The sequence below is a fragment of the Procambarus clarkii genome, chromosome 2 (genome assembly GCF_040958095.1).
Source record: "Procambarus clarkii isolate CNS0578487 chromosome 2, FALCON_Pclarkii_2.0, whole genome shotgun sequence".
NCBI lineage: Eukaryota > Metazoa > Arthropoda > Malacostraca > Decapoda > Cambaridae > Procambarus > Procambarus clarkii.
In genome coordinates, this window is record NC_091151.1 from 48,710,434 (window position 1) to 48,736,910 (window position 26,477).

Consider the following 26,477-nt stretch of genomic DNA (forward strand, 5'->3'; position numbering starts at 1 on the left):
TATATATATATATATATATATATATATATATATATATATATATATATATATATAATCTGTGTTCCGGCACATATATATTACGTAACTGAAGATAAAATAAATCAAACATATACGGATCCGAGCACGAGAATTAATTATAAAAACGGCGACTATATATATATATATATATATATATATATATATATATATATATATATATATATATATATATATATATTACAGAACAGCCTCGAGGCTAATTTAGGTCTACAGTATTACCACGTGACTGACGCGATCGTAAGCAGTATGTACCCTACATAATTATTGCATACAAAATAATTTAACTAATAGGCAGCTATCATTGTTATTATATTGTGCAGTTGATTTAATATTTGTGAATACTGTTTTTACATGTATGTAGCCTATATCATCTTGCTAAGTTTTCACTGACCAATAACTGAAAATGTTTTCAATGATTAACAAATCTAAAGTTAAAATCCGTTAATTTTGTCTATCTCATAATTTGCCGGTCACAATGACTTTGCAAAATCAAAATTAATCTCTTACGTGATCGCTCCGGATATTGTATAGTGTATTTTCTCCTCCCTCTACCTCAATTATCCTCATGATTATTATTTCGCTCTTCATTATCACAAAATTCCCTATTAACAGATTTATATGGGGCTAATCTTAACTATAGGAAAGATGGCCTTTACCTCATGCCGGCGGATCTATGAAGTTTATAATAGCTGACCTGTAGTGCTTATCAGGATTTGGTACCGATAGTCAATATCTATAGACCTGCCGCATGAAACACAATGTTGCCCAACCTGTTACTGTGGGCAATTACTGCATCACTCTTATGGGAGGAGGCCTGGTCGGGCCGCGGGGCCGTTGAACCCTGAAATCATGGAAAGGTAACCTCAAGATAGGTAAATGAGAATATTTTGTGCTGTCTATATTATATACTTGGGGAGTGTAGAAGGAGGGGGGGGGTTCCTTGATGTGCCTAGGTCTATTTCCCATCTCCCCTCCCTTTCCTCACCATCACTAACAATCTACTTCACACCCAGCTATCCTCCACACTGTAGCTATCCAGTTGCACCTGGGTATATTTCCCCTCCCATTTACCCACCCCCCTCTCTCTTTCCCCAAACCCTCCCTCTCCTTCCCTCTGTCTCAGAAAATGTAATACTGAATTTGTGATCATAGTCTGCATCACATCTTCACTACCCATTATCTTCATCACTATATGAGCATCATTACTATATAAATTTTCACTGCAAGTTACCATCATCACTAACCATTTTTTTTTCACACTATCTTCCTCACTGTAACCATCTTAACTACTCACAACCATCGCTATAACCATTCATTACACACAACTTGCAACACTATCTATACTACATACAACCTGAATTTACCTGAGGGCCACTCACTCTCTCTAGTGGCCTCAACAAGGACTGGAAGGCAGTGGCTTGTGGAAGGTCATCCCATTTGTCCTGACGATTTTGTTGAGCTGGTTTGTTAAATTCAGCAGTGTTTTGGCATTTACAGCTTCAGCGAGTAGGCAGTTCCATGGGTTTATAACTATGAAGTGAAAAAGTATCTCCTGTTCTCCATCCAGCATTTGTGGCTTGTTGAGTTTGAAACCATTACTCCTTGTTCATGTCACATCTGACCTTTCGAAGTATTAGTTTGGATCGATATCCTCCTACATAATTAAATACTGCCTTCATCTCTGTAATAACCATCAACACTACCTGGGTTCCCCCAAAACAGCAATAACACTGCTGGGTTCCCCATCTACAACCTTCCTTCCTTCATCACCTTCCCTAAACTTCACCATCTTTCCTGCACTTGTAATAAGAACCTATATTTTAGAAACATAAAATGCAAATTGGTTTATGAAAAACAGCTTAATTTGTTTAATACATCAAATTTTAAAAAATCAGCTTGAAATAAGAGGATACAATTACTATACAAGATATATAATATACTTTATTAGGTCATGTTATAAATATATTTTCAGACGGTAAAACTGTCTTATTTTAGATCGTCGACCATAATAATTCTCGTCTAAATCAAGAACAAAAATATTCCCAAATCATTAATGTTAAAACAATAACAAATTGAAAAACAAAACACTGTAAAATTAGTACAGTACTATATAATTCAGGATAAGTCGGCATGGGAAATTAATAGCACTAAAATTTAACCCTGAAAAAGAACAATTTGCTTAAAAGCAAACAAATCCTCACCTCTACCTGCTATCAAATATTTGAATATACTGTAATGCCACATTTAACAAAATTTATGTTTAGGAATACAAACATGAATATTATAAAAATAATTTGCCAAGCCTACTTGCTGACTGGAAACATTATAATTAGATAATACTGTACAATACTTGAAGCACCAATCCAATTTTTCTGAACAGTCAATAGCAGTCTTTCACTCAGATGTATATGACTGAATAAAGTATCCCTGGTTCCCTATGCCAGGAATTCCCACATTACAAGTTATACTGTAAAATTCTTAAAAAAATGCAAATTCTTGAGGAAGGAGGGGAGTAAATGTATGGGTGTATGGAAGAAGGGGGGAGGGACTGGGGCCATGTTGTGGATTGAGAGAGAGTAGTGGATGTAGGGGTGTTGGTGGGTATGTGATGTACAGTATTTTGGTGGGACGACAATCTTGCTTGGTGATAAAACTACATACTTGCCCCCCCCCCCCCTTTCATTTTCACCTTCATATCTTACCTCGAGGGTTACCTTGTGGTGTTTTCAGGACTTAGCGTCCCCGTGGCCCGGTCCACAACCAGGCCCCTCATTGCTGGACTGGTCAACCAGGCTGTTGGACGCGGCTGCTCGCAACCTGACATATGAATCACAGCCTGGTTGATCAGGTATTCTTTGGAGGTGCTTATCCAGTTCTCTCTTGAACACTGTGAGGGGGTCGGCCAGTTATGCCCCTTATGTGTAGTGGAAGCATGTTGAACAGTCTCGGGTCTCAGATGTTGATAGAGCTCTCTCTCAGTCCCTATTGCACCTCTGCTTTTCAACAGGGGTATTCTGCATATCCTGCCATGCCTTCTGGTCTCATATGATTCATGGATATAGTACAATACTGTACTATATTTTATATTAAAATCACTTCATGAGATTCTACAAGTGCACTACTCTACATCAATATGCAACTCAATTTTATGATCCTACATAAGTCTTTATGTTTCAAGTCACTAGTGTGAAATAAAGATAATTAGCCAGAATATCCCCACTAAAAAATACTGTACTGTACTTGTCATTAGGCTACTCTACCTAATATCAAAAAAACTAAATTTTATGACCATATGAAACTGTTTTTAGCATAAAATTAAAAGGATCAGATATTTTAAAGATATTGCATAAATAAAAAATAGTTACTACTGTACTGTCCTAGGATATACAACTCACTAATGAAAGGAATTTGTTCGATGAGCATAAATACTGCACCATATTTGCAAATCCATAGGACTTTTGTTCCATAAAAATGCCTTAAAATATCCCCCACTGTAATGCTGGCCAAACTGATGGCTATTTGATTACTTTCTGTCTGTACTGTGCCGACATTTATTTCAGATGCATAATAATGAATCATGTTTTAAACTTCTTTAACACTACAGTATACTGCATAATATATACTGTATTTTTAAATTCAAATACGTAGGAATATTGATTGCTATGGCAAAAAGGAAACTATCGATGGATAGGTTTATTGCATCATGTTATGCAACAGGCATTCTTGCTGGTCAGCTAGCCAGTCTCACACACACACACAAACAGCTAATACCAGGTAATACAACTTAAAATCATTCTTACCATTTTTTACTTGATTTTTTCTTTACGCGTATTTCTTAAATATTTCCATTCCAATTCACTTGGCATTCAAAGGAATGGAGCATCATATGATCCAGCAATTACTCTGAAATGTTTTAGGCTTCAACAAAATTAAGATACAGTATTTTCCAAATATATGTATAATCAAATTATATGAAACTAAGACCAAAATATTGCACAACAATTTATGTGATTTTTATGATATTTAAACTACTTATGCTCCGAGTACTCACAGCAGATGCTGCAATATGCAATATCGAAGCGTGAGTTAAGTTTTGAATTTTGTATACGGTGTTACCTGAATGTGAGTATTAATAGGTCAGACACTAAAAGTCTTGTGCATTATATCTTGAATTTCCTGTTTGTGCACTAGCCCAACTCCAACTGCTGTCACGCCTAATACATCACGACCAATGTACTGCAGCTGCAAAGAGAGAAGCTCTAGTTTGAATATAAAATTAATTAGAAATCCTTATTACAAAGGAAAATGTTTATATAAAACACAGTGAAATACTCCTTTCAGAGCCAGACCATTGGATGCTTTCCCATTTAGAGTTTTTAATACTCCATAGAAGCTCTGGTTCAGGGAGCTTCCGAGGGGCAGCAAGGAAGGTGTGACAATATTAATTGTATATTTAGTTGATTACTTGTACTTATTTAAAAACTTATGCAAAGAGTAGATAAGCTGGGAGTATTATTCTAAATGAAATAAACTGTGCTGCAGTGTAACTTGAATTTGTATTAGCTATACAGTACTGTAATGAAGAATAAAAACAATCAAGCATTACCTTCGTAGAACATAAATTCTCAAATCGGGGCCGAACAAAAACCCAAGCCCCCATGTTGTAGTGCTCCTCTTGCGACCAAACAAATTCTATGGAAATAAATAAATAATGATCACCAAATAAATCTTGAAACATTGATCAAAATGATCATACCACACAAAATAGGAGCAAGAAATTATCCAATATCACATGACATTTTTCAACCACCACTGTTACAAGAACAGCAGTCTTTAACTGGAATAGTTCATAATGCAATTGAATTGAATCTTTCGTAATTACTTGCCATTTCATGCTCAGTGCATTATTGGAAACACGAAGGTTTAGGTTAAAGTACAACCGTATAAGAATATTGAATAACAAAGGAATTTCTTGGTAAAGAGAATTAACACTGGGGATACTCACTCTTGGCCTTCTTGTACTTAAGTAATTCACTATTTATCTCATTTGTTGGGAATGGACAGAGACCCTCCAACCGAATAATTGCAGTGTCCGTGATGCCTCGGGCTTTTCTCTCATTCACTAAAGCATAATAATGTTTTCCACTAACAAAAATTACTTTCTTCACATTATCAGGGTTCACATCTTTGTCACCTAGAAAATTAAGATATTCTTAAATGTAAACAAGCAAACAATTACAGTTCAAAAGCATTGTATTTTTTTATATATATTTTAGGATAGATTCTTAATAAATCAAAGACCTTTGTTACTGTATACGTCACCACATTCTAATACAGGGTAGCATTAATAGAACAGAACACATGGGAGCATACTTATTCTGGACCAACGAGAATCCCATTCCACCAAGTTTTTTATTTTCACTATTGCCATTTTTATAATGCAAATAATATAGCACATTTTTGCATATTTACATACATAAATACATTATCTAATTCCCACTTTCATAGGATGGGAGGCACAAGCTTTGAAAGAAGAACTAAATATTGTACAGGTGTTCTTCAATTTGTATGAGGGTAATATTCCCACAAAAACTGTGCCAGTCCCACATTTTGGATACATGGGGGAAAAAAAAATAGAGTTAGGGTCCAGAGACTGCCAAAATTTCACTTTTTACTCGATTTACTCTACAAAACACCTACTTCAACATGCTAATGTTTCATTCACTTTCCATAACACAAATTTAACACATGATGACTTTCAGAGTGCTTGGGATCTGTAATCATGCATAAATATAACCCCCAAAATTCCCCAACAAATTAAAATTCTTGGTTTAAAAAGTGCTTACCTGAGTAACTCCAAATCTGAACACTTTAATGCCACAAAAATTTTTGGATGCCAGGATAATGAAAGAAAGTTGCAGATACTGTTTTAACAATTTAAAATCGTGTTGAATGTAATGAAATGTCCTTTTGTAGAGCTCCCCCTTCCCTCCCCAAGTAGCTTCTCAAGCTTATACATTAGCACATCCACACCTTCGCCCCATGAACCAGGCTCTGAGACCCATCAATCACCTACTGGGATCTAGGGTATTTACCCCAAGATAACAAGTACTTGCCATGTTTACTTGGGGATACAGTACCTAATTTCCTTCAAGCAATACCCTGCTTTGTTTCACCTATACTTTTGTGTGGATTTTAACCTAGTTTTGGGTTGATATCTGATCCTCAGATTCACTCGAGTGAACCAGATATTGGTCCTGGTTCCCAGTAGGCGACTGGTACTGTACTAGTGTGTAAGCTTGGGAAACCAATGAGGTGGTCCCTCCTAGAAATAGATCTTGACTCACCAATAACAGGTAGAAAGTGTGTCCCAGTAGCCATATCCTCTATGCTAGATGATGCAGCTGACAGACGAAGAATAGACTTTGGACCAGCAACGATAAGAGGTTTGCGGTAGTTCCTTAATACCTGTGAGAAAAATATAATAAAAAGACATCTCACTATAAAATGTAAACTTCTTGATACTTACCTCTCAACTTCATACAAAACATGTTTTCACGGCTTGTTAAAGTACAGCCTTCTTAAAAAATTATGCCAGGGCAATTAACATGTATCAAAATTCAATTCAACATTTATAGGCAACGAAAGCTATTATTACTGATGCTTGCTCTCGCCACCACACAATGGCAGCATTCACAGCACACAACCTGCACATCCCTTCCAAAGCCTCATGGAACACCATCATTCCACTGTGGAGGTTCCTTGTTTCAGCACAGAGTTGAGCCCTGTGGTGGTGCTGGGTCATACTTTATCAAGAGTATCTACTGTGGAGCCACTGCAAATGACATTATTTCTAAAGAAATGGATTTTCATGATTACTGAATTTACTCTTATTTACAAGAACTTTCAACATTTTTGATGGACACTCTCAAAGAGTGCTATGCCATTCTTAATATTTCTTTTTCCACTTGAATAACAAAGTATGATCAATAGTGTAAAAATTCAGTGTCTTATAATTAAAATATATATTTCATTTCACAGCTGCTGTACTACACTTATCTAATGTATTGTCCCATTGGTGAAAACATTAAGAATCATGCATGTGGCCTGGTGCATCTCCCCCAAGACTTCCCTTGCCCAACACTTAACTTGAGAAGCTCCCAGGAATAGACACAAAGCATGTAGAACAAACTGTTTATTCTGTACTATGTTTACTTGGATGATGAAACTAAGAACTATGAGGTTCACAAAAGATACCTCAAATTTGTGGATTGCAATAAAAAGAGGTAAAGCAATTGCAAACAGGTCTGTGATAACCTCAAGACGTTTCTGTACATCAGTTGCAGACTGTTGGAGCAAAGGGTTTGACAACAGAAGCAATATAAGCAGCTTCAACAAAGGCACTCAAACTCTTACATGTGACTGCCTGTAGATGATTTTGATAGTTCATCTATCACAGCCTGCCCTGGTGACTGCCTGTTATATGAAGCTGTTTGTCACTTCCTTCTTTAAAGCTTCTACTGCTGGCAGAAGGTTGAGTCACAGCCCTTTGTTGTTTACACTTTACCCTTTGTTGTTACTGTACCCTTTATTTTTCTAATTGTGCCTAGAGCACCCTGACTTTTCATTCTATTTATTTTATGATTCCTATTCTATCTCTTGCTCCAGTAGGTTGTAATTTTATTAAGTTCAAAATCTGAACTCTGTGAACAGGAACTGGGTCATGATCTCACTCACAACATTACTAAATGCCCAGTTATTAGACCCCTTCAGACACCCTGGGATGAGGTACCTGGAGCCTTGCAATCACTTTATGAACTCTTGTGTTCTTGAGGGGAGAAAAAGTGCAGTGCAGGCTACTGATCACATTGCCTTGTATGACTCTTGTGTTCTTGATATCCTCATGATGCATCCAGAGTTTGCCAGTCAAGCAGTTTGTAACTGGCCTCACGAATAAACGCCTCCCCTCCCTTCTCCTATAAACACATCATGGTCTTGTACATATCATGTTTTGTGTGGGTCAGTGAGAACTTGAGGCCACTGGGTATTACCCACTCACACAAACCTACACCCCAACCCACTCCACCCTACCCATACAATACTGTCTCCATGTGTCTTCTGCACGGACATTCGTGCTGCAGCAACATTCAACACAACGCTCCAGCGAATTAGTACAATGATTTTCAGCATGAAGGGGATACACGGGGACCTGGAAGAATGTTCGTATAGATGGATGTCCGTAAGGTAAATGTTCATAAAGCAGGAACTCCCTGTAATAAGTAACTGAGAAAGACAAGATCTTCCTGCTCTAAAAGATCTTGATGTGGGTTGAATAGCTCCTTTTTTCATAAAACTGTAAAGTTAGCATCTTACCCACTCAAAGATTTAATTATGTGTGATATTTGTGCAACTAGCCTGTAGCTTTTTATCAGTGTTTTACTACTTCCCATGTGAATTGTGGCAATGTTTGCAATTTTTAGGGTATGCAGGATATCAACTAATAGCATTTTACAGTTCCTTAAAAACAACAAATTCCAAGACTGTGGCCCTGGAGCATAGTGCACGAGAAGAAAAAAATTAATGAAGACTTTGAGCAAAGAGATGACCAATTGGGAAGATTGTTTCAAGCACAATGAATTTTTTTGTAGACTACATAAAAAACATGGCAAAGCATCTTGAGGAAGCCAGAAGAACAAGCATCGATATTAAACCAAATTAAAACTCAACCCTCGTGCTCCCAAATATATCTGGTTATTTTAATATCTTCGCCACTTTACATTTCACACATGTGAAATGCTCATTCAATGCACTGATAAAAGAAAACTCAACACTATAGTACAGTATTTCCACAGATGCTCGAATTTACTCCATTACCTACTATAGCAGATGCCCATGGCTTTTTCAGTGCTAGCTCTGCAGTTATCTCCTTGCAGAAAAGCAGCTGAAGAGGAGACAAGCAAAGCAGATGCTGTCAGCTGAGTTTTGTGTTTTTATTATAAAAATTCATGTTTACTTTTTGCAAGCTCAGCTAAGGATAAATGCATCTTTAAATATAAATACTTACAAAATTTTCAGAGACTGAATAGGGATGTAGTAGAGGTTATTCCAAACCACATGCTTAAAAAAACATACAAAGATAGCATTAATTGAGAAAATTAGGGGAATATGTTCAGTTTCTTTGAGTCGCCTGTCAAGAAACCTAATAAAGTACCCATATATACATGCTTCTTGCAATGATTCCAGTTTTTACTATGGAAAAATTAACATTTTATAAAAGACAAAAATATTACCAAGATAGGTTTCTTGGCAGGTATGTGCAAGTGTAGCTACATCCCTGAACTCACCTGTCTCCGGAGCAAATGGAAATACTGTGCAGGAGTTGTTGGATTTACAATACACCAGTTGACATCTTCTCCATCTGGAGAAATCTCACTTGAGTCACAGTTTTGCAAGAAGCGTTCTATGTGACACGATGAGTGATCTGGACCTGCACCATCATAGCCATGAGGCAGAACCATCACTAAACCACTCTGTGTCAGCCACTTTCCTGTAAACATTGATCTACATAAGCAAAGAATCCTTGAAGTTACATCTGTGATCAAATTTATCCTTGAAGAATCTTAATTAATGGTAAGAGAATAAAGGCTGCAAGAACATCTTTCAAAGAAAACAATCGTCAGTGTTCAAGAAAAAACACACCTGTTGGCTGTGAAGCAGATCACCATGCCAAGAGTTTTATACAATGTTTTGTAGTCAAGTAATTAGACAAAACAAACCTGACAGAAGGTGGGAAACTATGGATAAAGTCTCCTGCAACTGTATAACAGTGCCAGAATTCTCTTGCTTGAATCTCTCGGCAAGACAATGCCAAAAAGAACACAGATTCAGATTGCCTTCATGCCATAATTAAGTACATGTACAAGTTAAGTACTTGTCCTGGGACCATTTTTTTTTTTTTTTTTTGCTGAAGGGAGCAATTGAGTGGAAGAGCTAAAAATAGGTTTTAAGTGTACTGTATATGAATGGGGCATTTCCAAGCACTCGCTGAGTTCTCTCTGACCCCGTCCCCCCCCCCCCCCCCACCCCCCAGTGACATTTTCTTATGAATGGCAAGCAAATAGTGCTATCATACAAAGCATATGAGGTACTGACACCAAGGAGAAACATCCCCTACAGGGCATAGGAGGACTGGAGGAAATCATCTAACTTAAGTAAGCTGTATAACGATCAATTTATACACAAAATACTCGGAAGCCTTTACAAGCCCTCATTGGCAACTCAAGAGTGCCAAGTATCACTTCAGCAAACACTGCACTTGTTTGGCTTGTCTGCCATGTATTCCTGCCACCAAATGGCAACACTTGAACTACCATAACATGGTAGTTCACATCACCAAGCCTCATCGCATTGTTCCAAACGAAAGAAACTTTACTTGTGATTCAGAGCAACACATGTGAGAAAATGGCCTGGAGTCAAGACAGAAGCTAAAGGCAAATTCTAACCCTAAAAAAAACCAAAATGGTCTGTGTTAAAGTGACCAGATCCCTGCAAACACAAAACGTAACTGTCCCTATTTTCCATTTGTTACAACTCATAATAAAGTTGTTACATCGTATGTTGTATAACTAAAATGTTGTATAACATTTTTATGACTTATTAGAACTTTGTTACAACATGCTATATTGATTGTTACAACTTGTTAGGAAGTGTTAAGACTTCTTCGAACATTGTAGCAACGTGGTAGTGTCGTCGTGTGTTTGGCAGGATGTGCCTAAGCATAACCCAAAACATAACTTTTGGCCCACAACCAAGAAATCAATATCAGAATCCATATTATTACTGTATTCTCCTTTTTTTCTCTGGGAGGATGCTGCCTCACCCCATGTTAGTGGGAAACAGGGATAATAAATTAATGAATTAAGCCCATGTAAACTTAAGTACCTGCAGGAAAAGTGGATGCATATCTTAGTAGATTGTACTATATTAATTTGAATAATTTTATATGTATAATTTAATTAGAGAAAATGTGAAGCACTTACTCGTTTAAAAACTTACTTTCTCCTGAGGACACAAATGTATCAATCATAATTTGGGCACCATTGTAAAAATCTCCAAACTGTGCCTCCCAAATACAGAGTGTGTTAGGGCTTTCCACTGACATTCCGTATTCAAAGCCCAGTACTGCTTCTTCAGATAGAATGCTATTGACAACCTCAAGACAGCAAGCTTGTTCTTCACTCATATGGTTGAGAGGAATATACATTTCATCAGTTACTTGATCAACCAACATGCAGTGTCGATGAGAGAATGTACCCCGACCCACATCTTGACCACTAATGCGTATGTTGAAACCTACAGGGAGGAAATTCAATTAGTTAGCAATATAGGACTAAAGACTTTAATAATTCAAACTTAACTTTAAAGATTCTGAACTTTACTGTTTAAATACTTTGCTTAAAACATTATCAGTTAGGTTCTTTATTGGCAGTCTATGGCCTTACAACACACTAATTCATGCTAAATTTTTTATATACTGTATATCAACACAAAGTATGTAAACAATTTAGTATAATAATACTGGTTGGGTCACAGTTCTTTTTCTGTATTCTTTTTAGATGTTTACTTACTACTTATATGTTTCAGAAAAATTAAAGGCAAAGTTGCTTGGTCAACAATGAAAAAGAAAGAATATCAATGATTTAACACTGAAGCTCCACAGACAGTTCTTGAATAAACAAAGAGCATTAGTGTCAAGGAAAGTATAGAGTGGCAGTCTATTCCACAAGCTGGCTGTTGAACAGAAAAAAATGAGTAAAGTTTTATTCATGGATTAGCAATAGACACAAACTGGGAAGCTGCTACATAGTGAGTACTAAGAGACCAAATTTATAAAAGGGAGTACAAAACTCTGAAGTTCTCGAGAGTAGGAGTAATGCATACAGTAGTGGAAGAATAGCGGAGAGCAGTGGAAAGAGAATGAGATGCAACTTTGTGGTGGAAGGCAAATTATGTTTTAAGATGTGACATCAGGCAAGCTAACAAGATGAAGAACTTTAATGTGTATCACATCAATAATTTTTGGTAGAGGGGAAGCTACTGAAAATACTGATTCCATTTGATCTGGTTTTCTAGTTGCAAACCAAAATTTATTTAATATGATAATTTCCCCCCCCCCACCCCAAAAGGAAACAATCTCATGCTTTCCATATTAGTCAGAAAAAAGTCTATACTGGCACTCAAAACATCCATAACATTTGTTATGATTGTTATGAGACATACCTTGATGCAATAATGAAGCCATGGCTAATGCCTCCCCAGTTGCCCAATCCAAGCCATGCCCTTCATTAAGTTTATGAAGACGAGTGTCAATGTGAGACTTCTTGAGTTGTTTATGGACATTCTGTTGAAAGGAGATAAAATTAGGTTAATATTTCTTGAACTTTAGCTTGTGATCTAATCATAATGTGCATGAGTGGTTTCTGAGACTTGGACAACATTTATGATGACCAAACCACACACCAGAAGATGACACGACGACGTTTCGGTCCGTCCTGGACCATTATCAAAGTCGATTGGACAACTGTAAACATAAGAGGCCATATTCAAGTAAAGATGCTGATATGAAGCCTTCAACTACAGACTGTACTTCAAATGGGTGTACCTTATAAAATACTGGAGAAAAAACGTTTGGAGAAAAATGAAAATACATGCCTTAAAAACTTGATCAAGTTTTACAATAAATTTATGAGGATTGGGCAGGACAGAGAAGGATGGGTGGAGTGCTTCTCCTTTAATTGCCAAAAAGTTTCTCACACAGTCCACAACAAAAGATTAGTATACTGTACTGTACTGTACAAATTGGAAAAGCACACAGAGATAACTGGTAAGATATCTGGCTGGATGAGAGAGTACCCAACAAAAAGGAAAGAAAAAAATAAGAAGGGTTGCAGTGAAATATGGATGGATGGAGGCGGTAAGTGGGGTCCCACAGGGTTCAGTACTTGGACACCTACTATTCTTGATCTAAGTAAGTAACTTCCAAAGAATAAAGAATTGTACATATCAACATTTGCAGATGATGCTAAACTAAACTGCTGAAAAGAATATGAATCAAGAGGACTGCGCTTGTCACAGGAGGAACTACACATGCTACAAGAATGGAAGGACAAATAGCCACTGAAATGTAATTCCTACAAATGTAAAAATTATTTATCACATGACTTGTTACTGTTAAATGAACACTGCTACATCTGTACCTATAATCAAGCCACTTTTCTAATCATGAACATAACTATGAAGTATTAAATAAACTGAAAATTACAAATATAATACAAAACAGTACATACTCACAAATTCCTCAGGTACATAGACAGATTTTGCTCCTAAATACTTCAGCAAAGAAATATCCACCCCAGTATCCCAAACTTCAACGGCACTCGGGGCCTGAACAAATCCTGACCACTGCTTCTCTAAATGTGGAGCCTGAAAGAACAATCAAGTTACGAAGCATTCATTAGCATGTGTATGTACAGTATATATATATATATATACACGTGGTATATACACTAGTTTGGGTGCCCGGCGGTGCCCAAGTGGACCCCAAAACATTGTGCCATGGGGGCCAACTCTCCTTTAAGGGGGCAATGAGGTCAACTTCAATCTGCCAATTATAGTCCTCCCCCTGCCACACACCCACTTTGGTAGGTGTATAGAGGAAGGGGGGGGGCATAGTAGGTTGGGAGCAGGGGGTTAATGAGGCTAGCCCCAGACACATGGCCTCCAACCTTGGACAGACAACCTATTTGATAGATACAGTACAAATTTATGTGTTCCATGGTATTGCTTTATATATAAACTATTTTAATATTTAGATAGTTACTGTACTTATCTATCTACTTTAATGAAAATTATTCTATATTATTTTGAAAATTAGCTTCTTTCATTATTCATACATGCTGTCTGTCTATGTGTCTATATATATACTAAATTAATAAAAGAAAAATCTGTCATTAAATTTCATATTAAAATTTCACTTATAATTTTATAAAATCCCCTGCACTAACATCACACTAGGGGTTCCAAATGAAACGGCTCAAATCATGTCTACATATCCGATGTGAATAATGAGCTGTATTGGTGGTTGTAGTGTTGTGAATGATCAAGATCCTGTACAGTCTGATCGTTGTTATCACGTGACAATTGTAGTTCACAATGTTAAGAGCCCCCAATACAGCTAATTATTCACATCTGAAACTGTAACCATAATACAGTCACAGCATAAAGTGAGCCCCTACAGGTGGTAGCATGTCTATGTGCAAAGGGTAAATATCTGAATCAAACCAAATATTAGATTACCTTAGGAATATAAGAATCAACTTGTTTGAACTGCTCAGCTAGAAAAGACAAGTGATCCGCTACAACTTTCACAGCCACTTCTCGGGTAAGTACACCTTCCGTCACCAAGGCATCAGCATACGTGTCCGGCACACTCCTGCAAGTAGAGAATCTCAGTAATTTTTCTTATGTTGGGATTTAGACCTTAGGCCAGCTACTGGAAATGATTAGGTTATTCAGCACCTTGTTTTACCAGAACATAATCCACCAGTCATTTAACATCTAGGTACCATTTACTGCTGAGAGTACAGGTGCCTGGAGTAAAGAAGTTGTGTCCAATCATACCACCCTACTAAGGGTTCTTGCTTCTTAGGTGAGGGTGCTAACCACTGCATCATGGGATGCTGCAAAACACACATCATGAGGACAGAGAACCCAAACAGCACCATAAATTGCTCACTCAGGCCTGATTTCAGAAGAGGTGTGTGTGTGCCCAGTCAAACCTTTGGAATGTGCTTTTTTGTAGTCAATCCTCACTGGATTGTGTATTTTCCTTACATTACACAAAGGCAAAGAAGATAAACAAAATATGAGAAGTATCAAAGATTAAAGTACACCATACATAACCACAAGGTAAGACTTCATCAAAGCCGAGAGCCAAGTACAAAAAAAATCTTTTAGAAAAAGATCTCAATGAGGAATGCAAGTTTTGTTATGGTAAGCTAACCTGTTTTAGTGGCAGCATGTTGGCACTAACAGGCGATAAAACAAGTGATAAGTGTGAAGCACAGTTCACCCCCATCATCATCATCAGTGAGTGGAATACTCTCATCACAAAAGGCAAACTAATTATATCACAAAGTATTTATTTCTAAGTATTATTAGGGTATTATATTTACATTAGAGCTGTATTATGATGCAATGCATTACAGGTATTAAAGTGTGCCTTCAGTAGGTATCATGTAATCCACAAAACCCAACAAAAAGCTGCAAGATCATTACAGTACTGTACAAATCAAACAACCAAATATTATTTAAATGAATACTAAAAAAAAAAAAAATGTCTGAAAGAATTAATTGAAAATATTGTTTAGCAAAGTCTATATAACACACTTAGGTAAATAAAATAACTTGGGTAATTACCTGCGAGAGTCTATGTTGCTGTACATCAAAGGATTGGTAAACCAAGGATTATCCAGTTCATTGTGTCCCCATCGACGCCAGCATGTCAAATCAACAAACACATCTCGGCGGAATTTCCTTTGATACTGGACTGATAAACGAGCAGCTCTGACAACAGCCTGGTGGATGAAAGTTGAGCAGAGATGGTCTTCATGAGGTAAAATATTCAGGATGTCATACTTTAATTGTATCAATTTTAAATGGAATAAACAAGCCTGGATATGCTCTGCCCTCTTCATAGCATATCCAGGGGTCAAGCATACACAGCTTATTCCCAAACTATACCTGCAATGCAGAACTTTCTCATTATAAAGGGGATTTAGGTCAAGAAAGGTGTAATACGTGAAGCACGGTGCAAGTTTGTACAGCATTTGGGCTATCTGCTTCGTAAGTACCATGTTTGTGTATTTAAGCCAAGTTAAACTATTTTTAATACTTGTATCCTATACTTTAGCATAAATAAGGACTATACATGAATGCATACTTCAAAATTTATGCACAAATGCATATGCTTCCACATTACATTTGCCTCACTGTCCAAAGAGCTTGGAGAAGATGGAGGGGGGGGGGGGGAGGAAGAAGGATGGGGAGTTGAAATTCTTGAAAAGGATACTGATGTGGAACGAGGAGGATAAAACGTTTGGTGGCCTATCCACCGTGGGTTAGCGACAGGTGTTTGTCTTGGTTCTTAATCTTGGTTTTGTTATTCTGACTTGTCCTTGGGCACTGGGAGGTGGCATTGTAGGCTGGGTGGGCTTGAAGGAAGTGTCAAAATGCCAACAAAGCAATGCTAAATGTCCAACAAAAAAATGGCAAGTGCCCAACAAAAAATACCCAATGCTCCTTTTGGAGATGTGACACTTTTCCGTTGGGCGTTTGCCACTTTTCCGTTGGGCGTTTGCCACTAAATCAGTACATTAATCTTCATTTATTTCAATTTAATTTATTACTGACAAGTATTTTTTCTGCAAATAAATCAATATTGATTTGAAGCACTCGGTGTTAATACCTATGCCCACGTGTGTTACTCATAAATCCCACCATCACACAAAAATAATAATAGATAGTACAATACTAACCTCTGGATCATCTCCATTTACATGTATGACTGGCATACCACACATTTTGGCGATGTCTGTACAATACGTCGATGATCGAGTGCGCTCTCCAGGGGTTGTATAGCCAACCTGAAAAAGGCACAGTAACACAATAAAACTAACATTTGGAATAATTAATTAGGATACATGTATATCATAAAATTCAAATAACGTGTGTAGATACATAACAATATACAGTTCAGTAGTACCTCCGTTTTTTAATTTAATCCATTCCCAGAGGTGGTTCGAAAACTGAAAATTCAAAAACAAAAAATTTGAAAACCGAAACAGAATTTTCCCAAAAGAAATAATTTAAATTTAATTAATCCGTTCCACACCCTCAAAAATATTAACTTAACAATATATTTTATACATGTTACTACTTATATTTTGTACTACAGTATGTATAAGTTTATCTATCCTTTATTGAGAATTCTTGTTGGCGTATGGAACACAGTGAGGAAGGAGGGTAGGAGGAAAGTTGTTAGTGCTTGGAAGGAAGTCCCCTTCCATTATAACAACAGTGATGACATTTATGGGGGTACTCTCTCACATTTTGCAGGTATACCACTAGGACCTGGTTGTGGCTCACTGCTTGCTTGTCTTAGTAAGATACTTATAAAGACAAGTGCTACTTCACTGAGAAGTGAAGTAGCAAAGTAGCGACCTGCACAAAGCGACAGTCTCGCTTCATGCAGGTGGGCGTTCAATCTCCAAGTTATCAGAGACCCAACAACTGGATATCATTCAGACAAATCATAAAACTATCAGTCTGTTGACGCAAGTATGCAGTTTCCATACATGGTGCAGATGCTATGGTTTTACATGCACTGTTCAGTATTTTGTTACTAACTGGAACACACATTACGTACCTGATTATTAATGGACACATGCAAGGCTCCCCCAATGGTAAAATTTGGAGCATTTGACAGTGCTAGTGTTTCCTGCATTACTCCCTGCCCTGCCAATGCAGCATCTCCATGGACCTGAAAAAGAAAAGCAATTTAAAATCCTCTTACACTATATCAAGGCGGTGTACCTGTTGACTTAAGTTTCACACACATTTATTATTTGGCCATTAATACAACAAATTAAATTTTTCACTTTCCATCAACAAGTATTGTATATTTCTGAATGATGCATTGTGTACAATTTATATCATTTTTATCTTGAGTTTCCACTTTTTATACACTCCATCTTTATTTACATGTATTTTTCTCCATTTTTTTTTGTGTGTGTGTAAACCAAAACTAGGGTTCATAAGGGTTGTCAAATGACATACCAAGTGAAACGGCAAGCAAGAGCTATTATCCTACTCAGCTCGTCTGAAACCTGCTCCTAGAAACTCATTTATTTCATGAGAATGTACTTTGAAACTATCACATAGGGAACTATCATAAAGGAACTATCATAGAAGGAACCATATTTCATCACCTTTGTTAGTTTTCTATTTATCTTTGCTGGGGTAACATTATTCATTTTTTATATGCATTGAAAATTACAAACCATGAAGCAACTGCTTTACCTACATGAAGCAACTGCCTTACCTACATTAATGCAAGATCAACATGCAACACAAAAGAATCACAAGTACAGTACATATTTCAAGTAATCAACATTCAGAGGTGCTAAATTGACCGATTCGTTCCTGACACACACAGGTGTGGAGTAGTCTAGCGAGATACATAACATTACAAATAGCATACCAAGATAATATTTTCATTGAGCAAATGGGTAATAAAAGTAGTGCAAAGAAACCTGTATTGGAAGAACTCTTGAGGGTAGGAAGCGAAGGTCAAGAAGATGGGCAGACATGGTGAATGAGTGCATGATGAAAAAGACATTCCGATTGAACAACAACAACATAAGTTGGAGTGAATATGGCTGAACAAAAGAACTGTATTAGAAGGAAAAGAATATATTACATTTTACCAATGGCAACTCATGAGGAGCACTTTGCACCTAATTAAAAAAAGCAGCCGAGATACTATTAAGAGAAAAGGTGGTGGCACTGACCCTTTTGTAATGCTGCTGGATGGGCAAAATACTAAGAATGGACAGCTGTTACAGACAACACATTTATCCTGTTTTACATCACTTGCCTTTCTTCTCTTAGACAACTGCATCCCCTCTCCATGAATGAAAGAAATTGGGAAATACTAAATATATAATTAAAAAGACAGGTTTTAAGCTGATGAAAATCTTGTTTCTAAGCAGCATATCCTGCCACACCCCGAGGTAGAGTATCGTACAGTAATCAGAACTGATGCCACAGATCTGAAAGAAAGGGGGCAAATGCCTGAAGCAATAACACCCAGCTGACCTCTGCAAGTGCAAATCAAACCAAAATACAATTTTGCTGCAACCTATACTCATATTTGAATGCCCAGAACAGCAGAGAAAAGGTAACTAGCTTAACTCGGATCCTATAATGTCCCTAGGAATTTGCCCTACACACCCAACTGGGATTCAGAACAGAGCAATCTCAAATCAGAGTATGCTACACTGGAACACAAGCTATGAACACAATTGACCAACGGCCCTGACAGTCAGTTTACTAAAGCTCAAAGCTAAGTAACCGAAGCACAATTCTAAAGCAATATGAACACTTGTCCTTGGGAACAAAATGGCCACCATTCATCTAGGGGATCAATTCCCACATGACACCTGACTAAAACAAATTCTGGATAGTTGTAAGGTGAAGGGTGTGTTTACTAGGATTAGTCATTAGGCAATACAGGCTATCTTATCTTGAGGTTATTTTGAGATGATTTCGGGGTTTAGTGTCCCTGCGGCCCGGTCATCGACCAGACCTCCTTTTTGTTACACATCCCCAAGAAGCAGCCCGTAGTAGCTGTCCAACTCCCAGGTACCTATTTACTGCTAGGCAAACAGATGCATCAGGGTGAAGGAAACCCTGCCTATTTGTTTCCGCCCTCGCCACGGATTGAACCCGGAACCTTAGAACTACGAATTCTGAGCGCTGTCCACTCAGCCGCCAAGCCCAGCAATTGTCATTCTGGTAATGTCACAAGAAATCTGTAGTATTTGAGCTTGAGTTTAGATTGCAGAGTTTCTCAAGTGTCTCTAGGGTGACCTAATACATTTTCTATCGACTCCCAGCACTTTTTAATCACTCTGCAGGGGACACTAGTTTTTGTGACATAGTTGCCATGTCTTTGTAATACACAATAATTACTACAGCATAATTCAAAGCACATGCATTTTCAATATACATGTGCTCAGAAAAAATAATTACATTATATGTCATAGCTAAACAGTGTAGAATATTGTGTACAAATCCATACAAAAAAACATACTCTCTCTGATAAAATTTTAAAAAATGTAGGCAATGTATTATTTCCTTTTCATTTAGTTTATCTTCTCACCTGAATACAAACAACCTTATCGGCATGCTGAGAAGAAACGTCAGAGGAATAGCAACCTTCACCTAAACTCCTCTGCCTTGCACGAGTTTTTCCACAAGCCACAGGATTCACAGCTTCTAGGTGGGATGGGTTGGGTAGCATTGTGACGTGCAAGGCTTGTTCCCCCATCTCTAAGTCTACTGAGCTAACTGCAACAAACAAAAGTGGAAAAGAAATCTCAAACTATCAACAGTGCTACATAATAATGTGCAAAAAGTGTGCAGATTGAAGTACCTTACAAAAAAATTGAAAAACAAAATATAAAAAAGTATGGAACAAAATGGAAGTAAAACAGTTATTTAAATATAATTTTCACATTACACAAAACTACATAATACATCTATCCATTTATATACGAAACTTTCAGTAAGGGTGATACACTTAATTAAGGACTTCTGAAATTTTTGGAGAAACTAGGTGCACATGCAGGTTTAACTAGCTAAAATAATCAGGCTTAAAGTGTAAATTAATATTTAATATGGGTCTCAAGGGTATAATCATGTCCAAACAGGTTGGTCACCATTCTGTATCAGTGCAACAGTGATCTTTTAAAATGTCCCTTCTCCTACCAATGTTGGACATGCCAGAAAAGAGCCCAAGAAATGAGGCAGAAGGATTGCAAGCTCCCAAAGCTGAAAATATTCCAGAGAAAACCACCAAAGGAGGTTCCTCAAAGCTAAAAGAGAAAGAAGAAAGTTGAAGATTCTTATCAAGACACACAGGAATTCTTCTAGGTGATAAGTATGAGGGAGACATGGCATTCTTGCAAAGGTTTTTAACTTTGAAACATGTGTAATTATCTAAGTGTAGTTATAGGATGAGAGCTACACTCGTGGTGTCCCATCTTCCCAGTACTCTGTCATATAACGCTTTGAAACAACTGACGGTTTTGGCCTCCACTATCTTCTCACTTAACTTGTTCCACTCAGCTTAAATCTGTGACCTCTTGCACTTAAGGTTGCAGGTTTCAGGAATTCCTATGTCAATTTGATCAATTTCCATTATTATTTTGCAAGTGTTGATCATATCACATTTTTCTTTGTGTACTCACCACCAGTACTTTGTGTATTGTGTACTTTGTGCTTGCGGGGGTTGAGCTCTGGCTCTTTGGGCCTGCCCCTCAACTGTCAATCAATCAACTGATTTTCTTTTTTCACACACACACACACACCCAGGAAGCAGCCCGTAGCAGCTGTCCAACTCCCAGGTACCTATTTACTGCTAGGTGAACAGGACATCAGGGTGAAAGAAACTGCTCATTTGTTTCCGCCTCCGCCGGGGATCGAACCTGGACCCCTTAGGACTACGAATCCCAAGCACTGTCCCCTCAGGTGTCTGAATGAGTGAGTGAGTGTGCATGTTTTTCTGTCTGTATGGATCATAATTAAATTTAACACGGCCTCCTTTAATATTTGCCCTTTCGATAATGCATTGGAGCCCACTTAGTCTTTTGAAAAATACAATATACACGTGTACTGTATTTTGTAAATAATATACTGCACTAAACTTGATTTCTTATTGTTCAAAGCACATCAATTTCCTTCCTCTCCCATATTTGGTTCTTCAGATGTTATTCTGCTTAATTGATAGATTTCGTTGTTAAAGTCATTACTGTATATTTGTCCGATTTCATCTAAATCCTTCATTCCTGCCCAAAAATGTAAATAAATGTTTGTCATTGCTCTATTATAATTATATTATGGTTCATACATTGAGGACTTCGCCCTCATTCACTTTGTTCTGTCACCACTTTGAAGTATCATTTTGGAACTTTGAAGAATCCTCTCTCATCAGAGAGGCCATTTTAAAATGTAACATGCATTTACCCAGTTTATTTGAAGATTGATAAACTTAAGCAAACTATATGTGGATGCTCAAGCTCATGATTTTTGGAAGTTTGCCAATTCAAAGTTTTGTTTCTGCAATATGCAAGAAAATTGTGCATGAGGCCTGTTCTCTTATCACATTTGAAGCTTGCAGCATTCTTCTGCACATGTTCTGCAGCATAGGCAAGGCCTTCCACCTGTTTAGTTCATGTATGTTGTTTTCCTTTTCAAAGCAACCATTTAGGTAGTTCCAAAGTTATTCTTTGAGTTTTATGAAGAGTGCCTGAACATACTGTCTTCAACTCTGGCTCCTGCGCTTCCTATTGATCTTCCTCGATGAACAAAGACAGGCCCTTTGTGTCAGGAAGTAGAGTACGTGGGGTACTTCCTGACACAGTTATTATATACATTAACAGGATATTGCAGTATAGTACTGTAATAACTTCTAGAAAATAACTTAGCACATATATTTGACTACCTACCTAAATGTGAAAGAACATCCCCAGTAAACTCCACATCAGGAGGAAACTCTGGCAAGCCCTTCATCTTCTGAAACATAACAACTGGTGGGTACTGCAGAACTCCAGTCAGGAGATTAAGCCGTCCACGATGGGCCATGGCTAACACTGCTTGTTCAACCCCATCTACAAAAAGAAAACTCGAATGATAAGAGTTAAGAACAATTAATGCATAATTTTGTTTTAATTTTCAAAGAACCACAAACTATTGCACAGTCATCAGTAAATATAGTTTTGTCCTACAAATGAATGAAATGTATGGGTGAAAAGGTGTACCAGTAACTACATATAATATTGAAATAATTTAAAATTTTGAATTAAAGGAATATGGACATTTTTTACTTGAATGTGATCTATGTCAAGTCAAAGGACTATTTGGCAAATACTGATTGTAACAATTTATAAAACAATATTAACTAAACTATTTAGAAATTTTGTAGCACTATACAGTATGTGGATTACTAAGATAAAGACGTTGCATACATCATTACATTTATATCAACAAAATTTAAAAAGCTCTAACAAAATGAAAATCATGACTAATTCTGAAACTAACACAATAATCTAAAAAAATATTTACATTTCTAGTAATCAGTACATCATATTATTTTTATTGAATTTTAATCAACAAATTAGTACTGTAATATAAACTAATAAAATTAAAATGATATTTGTAAACATTTATAAATGTCTGGATATTGTTCCCTTTTCTCTCCAGGATGATGCTTCCCCAGCCTATTAAGGTGGGAATGGAGTAAATATAGAGCATGTTAATATAATTAGAATACTGTACACAAATTTTATAACCAACCTTGTGCAAGTTTCTTAAAAGTTTCCGTAAAGAAGATAACCAAGGACTCGGCTCCCTCTCCTCCATACCTCTTGACACTCTGAAACTTGGTGGCCAAAAAATTGTCGAAGGCCTGAGATCTTAACAAGTCTCCAGCCAGACTGGTGCGTTCTTCAGTGGATAGAGCTTCCTTGTTTATAGTTTCAAAGGCTGTTGCAAACCACTCTCTCTCTTCTAAAGTCTGAACAATGAAAATTAAGATTTGAGTATACTGTACAGTAGTTAAAAATAACTAAGAAATTTATTAAATCTATTCCTTTCTGTTTTACTTAAAGTTGACTGGTGAATGAAACCTTACAAATAAAAATTTAAAAGAAAAGAAAATCAGAATGTTAAATAGAATGAAATAATCCTTTCCGAGTGGCATCTTGACTGATCCCAAAGCCAGAGCCATGGTCCCCACCTTGGTCACAGCTATCATGACAGGGTTTGGACAACGTTGAACCCCACTGGAACAAATGGAGTTCATACCTCAATCCGCCTACCAAGAAAACTACTCTTATGACAGCCTTGCAATTTACTGTACTCTTTATAATTAAACTTACCATGGATCACCTAAATGAACCTTGAAAACCTCAATTTGAGAACCTAGGACCTAAAATATTAACTAATTGCCTTCCTACAAGTCTGTTTCTCATACCTATTGTTTAGTAGCTAAATGCTTGCTTCACAAACCACGGAACCTAAGTTCAATCCCTAGGCCGGGTCAAACACCAGAGACCCTGTGCCTATGCACACAGCAGTACAGTAATTGGAGATCCTGTTGAAAAACTATTAATGAACTGTGTTCTGGAAACCATTGTACATGTGAAATCTGATAAGGTATTACTCTTGCATTGCACAAATTCTGCCAATTGGTCACACCCATAAAAACCCATTTTAAGATTTCTGCATAAGAAAGTTTCTTTATAGCAAATAATGATTAACAAATAGCAAAATCCTGATAAAATATGTAATTAGTTATATAAATACAGTACTGTACTACCTTGGATATACAGTACTGTACAGTTCACTTTACAATACAGTAATTCAATTTCTAAATCTTCATCGCTTCCTAAAATTTGGATCAAGAGTTATCCCATATTTCTAAGTTTTATTTTCTTGATAGATTGAGAAAATGTAAACTAAATATGGTGACTGAAGAAAATACCAAAATGGGTCTAAAACATAACATTTTATATAAACATTCTCAGGCACGAAGATGCCGCATTTCAAAATTATTCTAATTACAGTAATAAAGGTTTATTACATCATATGAAGTAAGAAGCGCTTTAATCACTCATTGAAGTTACTCACTCTAATCTCTCAAGAAGCACTTGTATGAAGCAAGCAGCACTTTTAATTTCGTTAATCCATGTATGTTATACGATATAAGTTGTACTAAGGGTTAAAGTGTGCACTTAATAACAGTCAAGACAAATATCAACTTACTGGCAAATAGGAAAACTCCACACCAATATGTCCGCAATACTGTTCTTGTAGAATATCTCGCAGCTGTTCTAATGTGCAGGGCTCATCGTACCCAGTTATTAGGCTTTTAATTTTGTAAGTTTTGTCAGCACTAAGACCATACAGTTCAGGCTCTAACTCAGGCACCAGCCTATGGAAATAAAGTAAGGCCACTCTGAATAACTCCTAATGAATCTTTTCACTGGCTGCCATATAAGGCAAACTTGCTTACACAATAATACTTTTAATAATAATAATAATAATAATAATACAGTAATAATAATAATAAGTGATGAATGTAATAATAATAAAACATTCAATGAAATTAAGGAAATGGGTGATGGTTATTTAGGCACAGTGCTACTAGATTTAGTACCCGGGTGCACTCAGGTTTCTCCCACTACTACCCCTCTCTCACCCAATCGCCTGCCTTTCCACATTTCTCCCTCCATCTCTCCTCCCCCTCCCCCCATCATTATTTCCCCTCTCCTGAACTTTCCACCCTCCACCCCATCCCCTCTATTCCCCTACCCCCACCCCTTTCCCAGCTACTTCCTTTTCCCCCTTTCTCCATTTCACTTAAGTAAACAGCAGTTGCATCAAACTACCAAAAACACAATCCCAAGTTTATTTCAGACCATGAAAATTGACGGGTAAAGCACTTTGATTTGAAGTACTTGAATGTTATAGCTCAGAAGTCAGGGTTAAGAGTCATTATGAACCTCTTTTTCTTAGCACACATATCTAGTTAATATACAGATAATTCTTAAAGCATGAAACTTGGGCCAACCCCATCTAGCTTATGATACTCCCTCTCCCCATCTTCCATGTATGAAAATTCAGGGAGACTAGCCCCAAACATCTGGCCTACTTCACACAGACAAGCATTCTTTTTTATATAGACAGTACTATATATGAATTAGTTGAAAATTTATTGTGCTTTTATAAATTTCTTAATTAGTGCAAATATTTTATATACTATAAAACAATGATTTTCTTAGCTTTAAGATTAACCAAAAAAATACAACACGATTAATAACGTATCAAAATTAATTGGAAACATCATTTATGTATTTCAGCAAAGACTGAATTCAACTAAACTGAAAATATAATACAGCAAAAATTAAGAGGTAAAATGCAGAAAAGCTGATATACAGTATTAAACAAATTTATTGGATACACTGGTAAGTGATGTATGAAAAATACATCAGATAACTGATGAACTGTGATGGTAGTGTCGTAAGATTAGTATGATAATTCAAGGTACAGAAGCATTCCAAACTTGCCTATCATTTGGTTGTAAAGGGTTGACATCAGCTTTGAGGTGTCCAAATTCCCGATAAGCACTGATGAATCTGAAAATATTACTCTCTTCTGCTCTTCGTTGTATGACATCTTCTGGTACTGAGGACAAAAGAAAACTATATAAAAATATAGTGGCTATAGATAGCTAATATGCATTAATTTACCAGAGGGCCACGAACACTAGTAGCCTAGACATGGACAAGAAGCAGACAGCTTGTCGCTCCCCCTCCATTTGTCCTGATACTTTCCAGTTGGATTTTAAAATTTAACAGTTATGGCTTTGGCAGGTAGGCAATTCCATAGGTTTATAACCCCTGTGGGTAAAAAAGCATCTCATGTTCTCAGTCCTATATTGTGGCTTGTTGAGCTTGAAACTGTTGCTCCTTGTTTGTATTACATCTGACCTCTTGAAGAAATTGCCCGGATCAACAACCTCCAATTTGTTCAGT

At 36.9% G+C, this 26,477-nt stretch overlaps 1 protein-coding gene across 3 annotated transcripts in view; it reads right to left on the reverse strand.

Moving 5' to 3' along the window:
* Positions 1-1,967: 1,967 nt before the first annotated feature.
* The window catches only part of LOC123762246 (2-oxoadipate dehydrogenase complex component E1), a 28,164-nt gene continuing 3,654 nt past the window's right edge, over positions 1,968-26,477 (reverse strand). The window contains exons 2-19 of one of the 3 annotated variants that reach the window (XR_011228781.1): positions 26,010-26,127; positions 24,706-24,874; positions 23,236-23,455; positions 22,389-22,550; positions 20,042-20,229; positions 17,525-17,638; positions 16,635-16,742; positions 15,517-15,674; positions 14,395-14,530; positions 13,390-13,521; positions 12,319-12,439; positions 11,095-11,391; positions 9,384-9,586; positions 9,104-9,156; positions 6,387-6,507; positions 5,045-5,233; positions 4,646-4,731; positions 1,968-4,281 (exon numbers count right to left, since the gene is read on the reverse strand). Coding sequence is in view for 2 of the 3 variants with exons in the window: in XM_069325618.1 (XP_069181719.1) it covers positions 4,177-4,281; positions 4,646-4,731; positions 5,045-5,233; positions 6,387-6,507; positions 9,384-9,586; positions 11,095-11,391; positions 12,319-12,439; positions 13,390-13,521; positions 14,395-14,530; positions 15,517-15,674; positions 16,635-16,742; positions 17,525-17,638; positions 20,042-20,229; positions 22,389-22,550; positions 23,236-23,455; positions 24,706-24,874; positions 26,010-26,127 (2,627 nt within the window). In the remaining variant the exon portion in view is untranslated. The remainder of the gene's footprint in view (positions 4,282-4,645; positions 4,732-5,044; positions 5,234-6,386; positions 6,508-9,103; positions 9,157-9,383; positions 9,587-11,094; positions 11,392-12,318; positions 12,440-13,389; positions 13,522-14,394; positions 14,531-15,516; positions 15,675-16,634; positions 16,743-17,524; positions 17,639-20,041; positions 20,230-22,388; positions 22,551-23,235; positions 23,456-24,705; positions 24,875-26,009; positions 26,128-26,477) is intronic. The other 2 variants (XM_069325618.1, XM_045748641.2) reach the window with 2 other exon arrangements.